The sequence below is a fragment of the Micromys minutus genome (assembly GCF_963924665.1).
Source record: "Micromys minutus genome assembly, chromosome: 6".
Classification (NCBI taxonomy): Eukaryota; Metazoa; Chordata; class Mammalia; order Rodentia; family Muridae; genus Micromys; species Micromys minutus.
The window spans coordinates 64,568,569-64,581,929 of NC_137975.1; the positions used below are offsets into that span (position 1 = coordinate 64,568,569).

Sequence of the window (13,361 nt, forward strand, 5' to 3'; positions counted from 1 at the left end):
ACACAGAAGACTGTATTCCTAGAACATGGAGTTCCATGAACCACCAAACGGGCAGAATTCTATGACTGGAAAGATGTCACAGATGTTGCTGTCACATGTTTGTGTAGTAGACACATGTAGGCTTCTAGGAATGCCTGCAGGAAATTATCTTTATTACACCAACTTGTGTTAGAAGACCCATCTTACTTGTGGGTAGGACTATCCTCTGGGCAGGGGATCCTGGAGAAAGAGCTGGGCATTAGTAGGCCCTCTGCTCTCTCACTGTGGATACAACATAGCCAGTTGCTTCAAGCCCCTTCCACCTCAGTTTCTCCACCAGGATAGAAGGTGCCACAGAGATAACCATTTCTTCACTAAGTTTTCTTTTACTGGGGATTGTTATCACAGCAAGAAGAAAAGAAACTAAGACACCCAGCGATGCATTAGAGCTGCTGAGCATTGCTTCCTGGTTCGATGCCTCGCTACACGGTGATGCCAAATAAGAGCACAAATTTGTCTGGAAAGAATAAAAGAGGACTTGAAAGTAAGTGCGCATTTAAAGTCCTACCTTCTAACATAGACAGCAGCATGACCACCATGTCCTTCTGGAGATCCATGAGTTCCTTTAAGAGCTCAATCTGGCTGGAATCCTGGAAACAATGCATTGCGTTTGAGAGGAGGGGAAGACAGTGTGGCGAGATCACATCAGTCTCACAGAGAACTTCCTGGCTGCAGACACTAAGCTCCTTACGGCATTGTAGAACTATGGAAAGTCAAATATGAACACATGGCTTACTGAAAATAAGCTGCTGATGAAGTAAAGAGCTTTAGCTGCTCACTTTGATGTGCTTATGCTGAAGTACCTGCAAGGACATGTGCCCAACAGGTGTGTAGAAGAATCCAAGTCCTGGGGAACATACTAAGGCTGGACAAGATCCAGCTGTCTCTGTATATTAGACACAGTTTTCAATTGAAAAGACAGTATTTTTTTCTTTGCCCGGACTCCTTTCTTCTTACTCTTTTTTATACGTGTTTATTTATCTTGAGAGAAAGTGCACATATATGTGCATGTGCATGTGTGCATGCTCATATGCCACTGTAAGCTTGTGGAGGTGATAGGACAGTTTACTGGGAGTGGCTCTCTCCTTCCACCATGTGGGTCCTGGGAATCACACCTGGTCTCTAGGCTTGGCAGCTAGTGCCTTCTTCCTCTCAGTCACCTCTCTTCTGATCCTAACATTTATATTCATTTTTTCTGTCATGTGCTGGGTACTCATTACCAACAGGTATGTCAGGCCATCAGATACCTGCAAGATGCCCTGCACCAAAGAGACACATTTATCCAGGGATGAGATTACATTTCTTCTATTCATGCATCCTTAATTTACAATGAGACATGCATTAAAGTAGGAAAGCAACAAGTTATTTCTAACAGTCTTTGTTAGAAATTAACATCAAAACCTGTTCCTTATTTTTCTTTATAACCACTGTCTTCTCTTTGACTTTCGAGAAATTGCTTTCCTGGTAGCGTTACTGTCATCTTTGCTTGTGTGTGACCCTGTAAGAACTTGCCCTCCTTAACAAACTTATCACAAGTTTCAAATCCCTTTGCAGTATCCATAAGAGGGAAGAAAATTCCCAGTGAACAGGGAGCAGAGAATGAGCTGGGAGGTGGGGATCGGACAATGCTGCCATCTCCTCCGTCACGTTTTTTCTTCTCCCTCTGTGCTCACGCACGCACTGCTTTTGGTTTTGATAGTAGGGTGCTCAGCAGTAATGCATCTGCCCCGGCTTCATGGGGACCCTGCAGATGCACTGCTTTTATGAGTTTTCCATATCATGGGTGGGAGCTTTCTGTAGTATGTCACCCAGTGGACTTGCTGACGATGCACTTGAGTCTCCCCAGTCAACTTGGTTCACCCAAACTGGACTCTGAGATAGAGTGCGTTCTTTAGTTAGCTGGTGCCCTCTCCATCAGGGACATAAAGTGTTTTTATGAAATCATTTGATGTATGGGATAGAGACATGGCTCAGTGGTTGAGAACACGTGCTGCTCGTGCCCAGAATCTGAGTTTAGTTCCTAGCATTAATATCAGGAGTCTCATTAGCTAGCATATAAAACTCAAGCTCTGTGAGAGCCAATGGCTTTCTTCTGGAACTTATGGGTACCTGCAGTTACATGCATATACCCAACACACACACACACGCACACACACACACACACACACACACACACACACGCACACATACATGTCTTTAAAAAAATCATATACCTTAACTAGCTTTATGATATTTTACTTATGAGTTTATTAAAATAAAGTGACCTAATTACAAAATAAAAGAAAAAAAATTAAGATTTAAAAAAATAAAATATTAGATAGAGAGTAAAATATTTGATATAGAGCAAAATAGGGGAGTGGTGTGCAGAGATAGTATCGAACTTCAGGAAGCAAGTGGAGTTGCTGGTGGTTCCCATCCATGGAGTACCCACTTGCTAACCCACTGTGAAAGCCATTCACTTACCTGAGACAGCTTCATCTGCATGTGTGCAAATACGTGAAGGAAGCCCACAACCGCATCCCACAGCCTGCTGTGTGCCAAGCTCTGCTGATTCCCAGTACAAGGACCCTATAGCATGGACAGAGAGACAGTGATCATTTCGGATGGTTTATTTGCCCAAATAAAGTCTGGGGGAAGTAGAAAACTAACTGTTCACACATCTCATTACCAGCTCCTTATCTATGAAGACAGAGGCATAAGACAGAAGGGACAAGGTAGAGCTATCAGGTTGCCCCCACAGTTAATGTTCATCTTTCAGTTATCTAGTTAAATGTACCTAAAAGTGTCTCAGGGATTTTGATGCTTTGTTTCTGTATGGGAATTAACATGCTGGGGACACCGATCATTTCTTCTGTTTATAGGAGGGTAGTTATGGTTTGGTTGTTCAGTCAAATCGACAGTTACTACCTTGTGTAAAAAGAATGCGATAAACTAGTGTGACTAGTGTGGTGGTGCAGACCCCTGACACCAGCTCAGGGAGGAGGCCAAGGTCATTTCTGGCTACTTAGTAACTAGTGACCAGCCTCCATGACATGGGACCCTTTCAGAAAACAGAAACAAACAAACAACAACAAAATATGAAAATATGCTTAGGAGGAGAAGAAAATTTTCTCCTCATTCCTAAATAGTAATATGGATACAATATTCACAGAGGAAACAACTCTTTGATGCTTTAATTCTATGATTATTTAGCAAACAGTATAACCACTGACAATTTTTAAATTAATATTGATCATTAATTTCATTAACACTGAATCCAAAGGAAATGAATCTGTTATAATACTTTTTTTTTTCTTTTTGGGAAACTATTGGCTGAAAGAACTCTAGCTTTGGTCTCCCTTAGAACCCAAACCCAGCCACATAATTATAACATGAGCTCAGTCGTCAAGGGCAAACAAGCAACCTCTAATTAGAAGCATTATTCAGCCAATCATATATTACCTATGCATAAAAGGTGATTCTTTAAAGATACATTACATTTTAGATGCATCATTTAAAATACTATTACTTCCAGAAACACAGGATTAAAGTTCTCCCACCTTGGTGGAGCACTGAATCAATTGCAGGCTGGCTAGGCTTGATTTATAAATAGCTAACTTATTGAACTCACAAGTAACTCTCACAAATACAATTCAATGGAACCACTAGCAACTACATTCGATTCCTTAAGTTTGATACTATCTCTGCATATCACTCCCCTAAGGGTCTTTTACTATCTAACAGATAGTTTATTTTTAAATCTCAATTTATTTTATTTTGTTAAACTCCTACATTTTAATATGGGCGAGGGAGATGGTTCAATGGACAAAAAGGACTCGAGTGAGCCTAATGAGATGGATTTAATTCCTATGATCTACACTTTTAAGAAAAGATAGATTCAGAGGTGTGCTTTTGTAATCTTAGACTCTTAAAAGGCGGTAGAGCCCAGAGGATTGTACTGAGCCTTGCAGGCCAGCTAGACTGGAGGACCTTACACAGAAATGAAACCCAAGACAGTGCTTTGAAACAAGATTGAAGACCATGCACGGTAACTTACATCTGGCCTCAAAATAATAGATCTGCAGGGTTTTGCCGTTACTGCAGTGCACCTGCGACACACTAATGCATGGCTAAGGTATCGGGGAGAACAGGTAGCAAGGTGAACAGCAGAAAATCAGCTTGGCCTTTGTTGCTTAGCAACAGTTTTCTTTGGGGCATATTTAAGATTCTATTTCAGAGCAAGAGTTTCGCATCATGTTGGACTAACTAGGACTTGTGTGGGCAGTCCTGATAAGACCACAGTTGACAGCCTAAGGCTGAACACCCACTTTTCCCTTACCAAATGGACATTGCACAGAGCCATTATTTTGGACTAAAACAGGCTGAAAGTCAAAATAGAGTGCGGAGGTTCCAAGTGACAAAGGCAAAAGCCAAGCGGTTAACCTGACCTTCAAATCAACAAGCAAGAAAGAGACTCTAATTCTGAGATCTTGTCCTGTTGGGAAGACAACAAAACGATACTGACACCAAAGTCAAACCTAAGTCTGATCCTTTGTCCTGATGTTGATCAGTTACTCTTTGTAAATCGTTTTGACTCCCTGGCCCTGAAGAGCGGGAGAGTGACTAACTCACCTGCAGTCTTCAGCTTCTTTGTGCCAGTTCATTGACGAGTTCCTTCTATTTTAGCAAAGGAAGTACTGCCTGGTTCCAGAATTGGGAAATCATGCTAATTATGATGGGAAATGATATTATGCTATTTCACCCACATATATTCTTTAAAGCTAAGAAGAATGTAGTGTACATCCAAGAACCTGCTCACCTTAGGCTGCTTGCTTCTAGGAGCTGATAGCAAATCTAAACGCAGGCTCTTAGACTTGATGTTTTAATTATTCCTACTCAACTTCAGCTTCATGGTCTCTGGAATACTATAAACTATGCATTAACAGCTCAGTTTCTCTTCTCTTTCCTTTCTCTCACATTTATTGAGTGATCAACATTTATTATAAGCCCCATAAATGCAGCATTGTACAAACCGCTCCTCTAGAGCCTCTCTAATGACTCCAGTTTCACTGTGTCTAATTAAACGCCTCAGCCTCATATTTAGTGTAGATATTGGTAAAGAGAAGACAAAAAATGAACCAAAGGGCTGAGGAGAGAGGTAAGAGGCTTAAAGTGTTTGCTGCTGTTCCACAGGGCCTAGGTTCAGTTCCTAGCACCCAAGTGGCAGCTCACAACTGCCTGGAACACCAGCTCCAGGATATGTGACACTCCCTTCTGACTTCTCTGGGCACCCACACATACAAAAAATAAGTATATGAATCAAAAGTATATATATATATATATATATATATATATATATATTTAATACAATATGGATGTGGAATATATTTTAGGCAAATTTTCTATGGATTCAATGATAACTAGTTAAATTCTATCTTTATCTATCTATCTATCTATCTATCTATCTATCAATTTATCTACCATCTATATACCTGTGCACCTATCTATAAGTACTGGGGATTGAACCTAAAGTAGGTATGTGTTTTACTACTGACCTCTATCTGCCTCTATTTTTATTTTGAGACAGGACCTCACTAACTTGCCCAGGTTGCCCAGATTAGCACTCACTCTGCAGCCTTGGTAGGCGCTGGATTTGAGAGTTTCCTACTTCACATCTGATTAGCTACAGGTCTGTGCCACCAGGCCCAGTTCAGAAGAGTCTCTCTAAAGCAGCGATTCCTTTCTTTCTTTACCCATCGGAAATGTCTGGCATTTACCTGGATGTACTCTGTGAGCGTGTTGAACACCTGCTTCGCCACTTGGATGGCTTTGGAAAAGTTACGCTGTCCCTGCTCGTCTATGATGTCCTTGCCAGAGTAGTACCAATAGAAATCACTAATGGACTCCTGGAAAACAGAGACCATGCTGTGGAATGTGGAAGAGCACTGGCCAGTTCTCACTGACCCCATCAGGCTTGGATGCCAGCACAGAGGGACCTTAAAAACAGTGGCAAAAGGAAAGCTGTGAAGCGAACAGCTGTCATCAGCAACCTCCCCAAGAGCAGGGTGTGAAAAACCCTGTTACCTCCAGCAACACCCCTCCCTATTGGAATAACAAGCAGAGGATGTAGCTTTGAGAATCACTGTCTGATGATCGTGGATTAGATGGATGGAGTGACCCAGGGAACTAATGTACTTGTCCGATAAGTGGATTTAGATGTTTATAATGTGAGCCTGGCTAGTAGAGAGGCCATGGAATGGTGTTTTGTAGTCTACCCTCCTTTTTCTCCAAAGAAGCCAGGGGTATTCACCAGGGTGATTCCATAGTTAGGAGCTACGTTGTTTCTAACTTCTGTGTCCATGGACAGTGGCTGCTCTGCTCACAATCACTGAGAGCTGCAAGCAGGCTCCCATGAGACTGATATTCACAGAGATGGTCTGTTGGCATTAGAATAGCCCCTTCCTCCAGCAATGGCTCCACCCACAGGTGACAGGAACCTAGCACATCAATTGCCATGGAAACAGCCAAAGCATTCCCAGAAGACATCAGTTCTGAATCCCATCTTCACCTGGGAGCAAGTGAAGTCACTACCCCTACAAAAGACCAAAACCTCTCCTCCTCGCTCTCTTTCTCCTCTTCGCCCGGCCTTGACCCTTGCCCCATCCCGTTCTATTAAAACCTCTCCACGTGGAACCGTGTTTGGTGTGGTCTGTCTGGGCATGGGCTGAGAAATCTAATTAACAGCATGGTCCACATCAACACATTTGGAAAAGGGTTCCCTCATTGACTAAATAGATAACATCATTTTGTGGAAGATACAGGCTATGTTTGAGCTTGGTGACAGAGTCCTTCGGAAATCGTAAGTATGCTTTCAGAAGTGCTTTTGGATATATTTGCTTCATAGGGGATTTTTCTCATGGTGGGGAGAGGGAAGAAACAAAGGTAGGGGAGAGAGAATGAGGCAGGATGGGAAGGAAGGAGAGAGAAAGGGGAGAGGCAAAAGAAGGGTTAAAGATGAAGATTAGAGTGGAGGAGAGGAAAGGAAAATAGGAGAGGAGAGGGGAGAGAAGGGGAGGGGAGGAAGGAGGAGAACAAGGCAGTGCAGGGGAGGGGAGGGAAGGGAAGAGAGGAGACAGGAGGGGAGAAAAGAGGAGGGGAAGGGAGGGGAGTCGAGGAAAGAGGAGGGCAAGGCAGGGCAGGGGAGGAGAGGGGAGGAAAGAGGAGGGCAAGGCAGGGCAGGGGAGGAGAGGGGAGGAGAGGGAAGAGAAGAAGAAGAGAGGAGAGGAGAGGAGACATTAAACTGGTCAAACTTCTTTATTTTCAGAGGAAGATAGGCCTGGTCTGGTGATGTCATGATATAATTCCAGCTGTGTGTTAATGGTAGGAACAACTTAAGACGAAAATCACAAGTTTAAGGGTGTGCTGGTATACAGTCAGAGTTCAAGACTTTGGGTTAGAATCTTGGTACCAGGGAGAATTTCTTTTTTTCTTTTAAGATATTAAAAGGTCTGCTTCTTGTTTAATCCTGGGCCCAGATCTTTCTTTATAGGAAGTGAGAGAATGAAAACACTTAGAGAGCTGCTGTCATTTTACAGTCTAACCCCTTAAGCTCCAGACTGGAAAACCAGTTAAATGGAATTATAGTGTCCGAAGTATTTTTAAGCAACAAGGTGTTGGGCAAAGTTTCAAATCAGTGAAATCACTAAAGCAACAGTGAAACTCAGCTTGGGATGTCAAAGTCCAGTGCAGGGGAGCAGTGGAATGGGCTCTTGTATGTTTGGATCTCTCTCCCCAGCGATGACTCAACTGAAGAAGCAGGAACGGTGGGTCAGAGTTCGTCACAAAACATACTATTGATCTCAGAAGGAGAGGTTACAAAAGCACACATTAAGGAGAGAAGATAGAGAGCATCTAAGAACTGTGGGAAGGTTGAATCTAAGGTAAAGCCCAAACTTTAGCCATAAATCCACACACATTTTGCCACCCATGGCTGGCAGATGTGACCACTTACCTGCACTCGAAGGAGGTAGTCCACAGTAGAGATGATGATATTAACTGTGGTGTTGTTGCCTGTCTGGGTTCTCAGGTAATTCTGAAAATCTACATGAAACCAACATTTTTTTTATTAAGAGCCTCCCAGGAGTACAAAGTAAGGTGACCTTACAAGTCAGTGATGCCACCTAATAGTAACATTAAAGAGGCCAAAGGTAGTGTTTGTCTGATCTTTTGAACATGAAATCATTCACATCTCCCGTAAACCTCCAGTTAACTCGTGGTGTAGCCTGCCTCCTGTGCCTATGACCCTGGGTTCGACTTCCAGCCACATAAATGAAAACCAAAGTGAGTGATCATCTCCCCTAACCTATTTCACAGAAGGCCGATGCTCAGCTCCAGATTAAGGCATTGCAAGCATCACCTTATCTCACAGTTTAGAGATCTGGACATATAAGTGGTTGAGGACATAAAATTGAATTTTTTATTCAGGTACCTTGTGTGCTCAAGTTCTGCACAAAAATGTTTGGAAAACAAAGGCAACAGTGAGGTATGGTTCCTGTCTTTTTCAAAATGCAGGCTGCCCAAGGTCAATTAAAAACAAAAAAAAAAAACAGAAAAAAAAAAGCCATCCACATTACTGTGAAGCTATCTAATTTATCATCATCATCATCATCATCATCATCATCATCATTATTGTTGTCTTCATCATCATCACCACATCCCCTGCTTTTACTAACATTACAATAATAGGAAGAGCAAGCAAAGCCAGTAACATGGCGAATGCCTGTAACCACTGCACTTGGGAGACAGAGGCTGGAGGAAGCTGATGTACACAACCAGTTTGGGGCCAGCAAAAGGCTACATAGTGAGACTCTGTCTCAAAAATCTCAGACTGAGACAGGAAGGAGGAGGCCAGGCAGCTGGGAAGGGAGTGAGTAGGAGAGGAAGTATGAGAGGGAGGGGAACACGGGACTGGGGAGGGAGAGAGGAGTGGATAAGATAGAGGGATGGAGGGAGGGATGGATGGAGGGAGAAAGGGAGGGAGGGAGGGAAGTAGTTAGGCAAGGATAAAGGGAGGGAGGCAGGAAGAGAGGAAAGGAAGGAGAAAGGTGGGGAGGCAGGCAGGGAGGGAGAGAAGTAGGAAGAGAGGCAGATAGAGTGGGAGAGAGGGGAAAGGGCAGGGAGGCAGGCAGGGAGGGAGGAAGAAAGATAGGGAGAGAGGGAGCAAAGAAGACAGAGAGGGAGGCAAAGAGGGAAGGGAGGATGAGAAACTATACAAAGACTTAGAAAGCATGGGTTCTACTCATAGTGCCTGCAAAGCCATGCTCAAGCATGCCCCAGTTGGAAGCACAGGTCACTGCTGTCAGAACGGAGAGCTTCACTCCCCTGCCACCATCAGCCTGGACCACACGTCACCCACCTGAGTTATGTCCCTCACAGAGCAGCTGCAGGAATCTGAAGAGGTCGCAAGTGAACTCATCATCCTGAAGCACCTTCTCTCCTGTGGGAAGGACAAATGAACAGTGACCATCCCCAGGTGCCCTCCCACTTGCCCCCACCAACAGCTGCACACCCAGCAAGCAGCTTTCTGCACCCAGAACAGAACCAGGTCCCAGCCACTGGGCTTCTATCTGAAGCTCCTAGGATCATGCGCTTGGCAGATAGATGTGCTTTTTCTGTATCAGAAAAGAACAGGTGAATCTTGAAACTTGGGTTTCTCTCTGTTAGAAGTAGCAGCATGGGTTGGCAACATTTTACAAATAACCCAATGGTTGAACCTTCCTTCCCTGTTTCCCTGTGCCGTGAATAATAATGAACTCTACATCTTTTATAAATAGGCTCTGCGCCTGAGGCAGGATTACATGGTTCATGGCAAAGCCACTAACAAACAGAACGTCACCAAGGGTTTAATAAATAATAATTAAAAGATCTTCACGAATATTGTCAATTGCTTGAAATGGTCACCTCACTTTAATTTTCATCAACTAGTCAACTAAGTAAAAAAGGCAGTAAGTAGCTCAGGTGTCTCAAATAGAGATATGTCTAGTGTGGTAGTGTTTTCAGAGAATTGGAAGGACTGTCCCTGTGAAACCCCACGAAAGACTTAGGGGATCAGCTGAGAGCTGATCACTAACAGAGAAAGGGGAGAAGGCAAGGTGGCCAGCCCTTGGGCAGAAGCCATGTTGAATTATAAAAAGTATTACATAGGTCATGACTAATGATGAAGACGTAGGAAAGGGCTTGATCCCTCACCTATTTTGCAATTCACAATCCCAGTTTCCTTCTAGACACAAAAGCACAAGGAAAGAAACAAACAAACACGAAACAGCATCACACAAATGAAAACTGGTTGTTAAAGCAAAAAAAAAAAGTGCAACTGGAAAAAAATGTCAAAGTTATGGACTTCTTCTTTGGAATGTGTATTATTTAGAAAGAAAAAAAATGACCAAAGAAAACTGCTTTGCCAGTGAATGGATGTACTGATGTATTTAAATAAAAGAATAACTGTATGGGCTGGGGAGAGTTTGGGTTGAGAAAGAACACTTGGCAACCAATGTGCATGGGCTCAGCTAGGAAGATGAATGACCGTGGAGACAGGAGAGCCGATGGACTTACCAGTCCGTAGTCTGTGACTTTCAAAGTGAGAGGCTTCATATAATGGTAGGGGTAGGAAGCAAAACCATTTTGGTAACTAATGTAAACATTAAAAAAGTACATATAGTCATTGTACCTGTTTCCCTGCTCACTCTCAAGAAATGTTAAAATTGCCAAGTGTACTGATCTACTGATGCAGCAAATTCAAAGAGCAGGAAGAACGTCCACACATGGCTGATAAGTCCATTCCTCAATGCTTAGGTCCATGATAGGAGAACCAGTGTAGGCCGATAGACAAGCTAAACTCTCCTTTGATGATTCTAGGTATCATTTTCATGAGCCACATAAATCAGAAGACTCTTCAAAATGATACTGAAATCAAACGATCATGAGTTCATTCAGACATATTGGTTCTTTCCCTGTGAGCCCATTGATACTTTTTATTTCAGAAAATGGAAAACAGCATAGAATGTATGCATGTAAGTATGCATGCATGCATGCATGCATCCATGTATGTATGTATGTATATCTATGTGTGTATATTTTTCATGTTCAAAATGTCAATGGCCTTGGAAAAAGGATTCAGTAAAATTAACTCTAAAGTAACAACACTGAGGTAGTTAGTCCATTCCTGTGCCTAAAAGACAGTACATTATAATCAAACATTCATTATTGTTGCCATAGTGGTGATTTCTTGACTATAAGCTGAAACACATACAAGAAACTTCTTTTATTGATAGTCACACTACACACAGCAGAAGAATGGGGAAGAGGGGAGAAGGACGGGAGTGGATGGGTCAAGCCTCTGCTCACTATCAGTGATGCCAGGTGTATCCCAGGATGCTCTGCTTCACAAACTCACTACTATTCAACTAAAATGCTGCCATCACCCATGCTGCCAGTATGTGGTCTAGTAACAGAGACAGAAGATGGCTTTATGTCTGCAGATAGTGCATAATTAACAGGTGTGTTTTGTGCTATATGCAAAAGAAAGCCCCCTGTTCGGATGGAAGCTAATAGTTACAATAAGTAATGGAATGGAGGAGTCAGAAGGGTTCAAAGTGTTTTTAGTCTTGGGATATTTACAATGGTGACATGGGGGCTGAGACGAATAAGGTGAAGCACATTCCTCTGCTTAAGATGTCCAGTACGATCACACAGAGGAAACTGTTTAGATGCTGTTGCTTGTGAGGAGTTTGTTCTTTGCCTCTTAGTTATTTCCTTCTATAAGATGAGGCCCGCCAGCAACCCTTCATCCTCTACAGTATGCTTATCAATTATTAAAAATGGGAGCAACGTTCCTCCCTGAGAAATTGTTATTTGCCCATACTTCATTGTATTTATAGCTTATGAAAATCACGCTCATTGAATGGGAGCTACGAATTCACATTTTAAATTTTCATTGTGAATAAACCACATAGACCTTCTTTGTATAAAGTAATAACAAAACAGTGATGTCAATTTTATGTGACCGCCTAATGTTAACACATTATTACTACAGTTGATTTACTGGGGCTATACAACAAGGAGTATTTGTTTAAATTCAATTAGACATATGTGCTGGGGTAGAAATGTGTATGTCTGTGTCTTCGGGTAGAACTAGGGATTATTCAGAATGACTATGACACCACTTGAAGTTCTTAGCCTCTTTCTCAGCTTGGTTTGATTGCTACTAATATTAATATATAATTAATCTGCAATACTTATTAATAAATCCATAAATGTTAGTGGCATACATAAGAATTTTATTTACTATTCACATAAAAATAATTGAAAATGGATATATCTCAAGGACTCGAATTCCCATTGTTATACGGTCCTGTTATATTAACATTTCTAATGAGTATCTACATCAAGGGAACTTCCCAGCAATCTCGCATTTAAATAAATCTCAGAAATGTCCCCATGGTAAGGGAGAAAATTAAATTCAAACTGATTTTTTAGAGGACTTTGATATCTGTTTTGTGTGATGTCAAAGCTGAAGAATTAATACTGAAAATCCTGTTAAGTAGTTAGAAACTTGGGTACTTTATTGCATGGATTTAGTTCTACTATCACCTCTTGAGAAGCTTCATCATACCTTTTGTAATTATTTTACAATACAAGGAGCAACTAACTTCTTTAAAATAGATTCACAGTTCATATTTAGTAACCATGAGTATGTGGTCAAAACAGAATTTCATTTGAGACTCATAATAATATAAATTGAGTTGGTATAATCTAGTTTGCAATTCAAGAAACAACTTGGAATGTAGGGAACTCAGCTAACACCATACAGTCCTTTGCTGGTAAAGAATCTGACTCTAAAGACTGTCAGTAAGCATCCAAATGTCTCCTTTAGTCCAGGTGGCTTTCTAGGTGAACAATATCCTGAATATGTATAACCCCAAAGTCTGATGGATGAGGCAAGAAGAAAACAGTTTATTTCTAGATTTCATGGTCTTTCTGAATCCAGTGTGCCATCCCAGCTAGACTTCTTAAAGTTAGTATCAGGAACAATTGAAAGCTTTGACTAAGAACCATCATGTATACTGTACGGCCTTCACACTTTGGAACCCAAGGAAATCCTTTCCAAGGTAGGGTTGGGTGGGGGGAATGTAATGATTAGCTTTAACTGCAAATTTGACAGTCTGGAATCACCTAGAGGATGGACCTCTAGACATGCCTATGAGAAGTTATCTCGATTACATTAAATGATGTGGGAAGACCTAACATGACTGTGTGCAGGACTATTTTCTGAGTACAGGATTCTA

The 13,361-nt window shown here is 41.9% G+C and overlaps 1 protein-coding gene across 1 annotated transcript in view; it reads right to left on the bottom strand.

The window, feature by feature from the left end:
• RYR2 (ryanodine receptor 2) overlaps nt 1–13,361 on the bottom strand; it is a gene marked incomplete at both ends in the record, with an annotated part of 539,514 nt that overhangs the window by 35,187 nt on the left and 490,966 nt on the right. Inside the window, 5 exons of the mRNA XM_080918509.1 lie at nt 548–629; nt 2,503–2,607; nt 5,796–5,924; nt 8,030–8,118; nt 9,434–9,514. Of these exons, the coding sequence (XP_080774635.1) occupies nt 548–629; nt 2,503–2,607; nt 5,796–5,924; nt 8,030–8,118; nt 9,434–9,514 (486 nt within the window). The remainder of the gene's footprint in view (nt 1–547; nt 630–2,502; nt 2,608–5,795; nt 5,925–8,029; nt 8,119–9,433; nt 9,515–13,361) is intronic.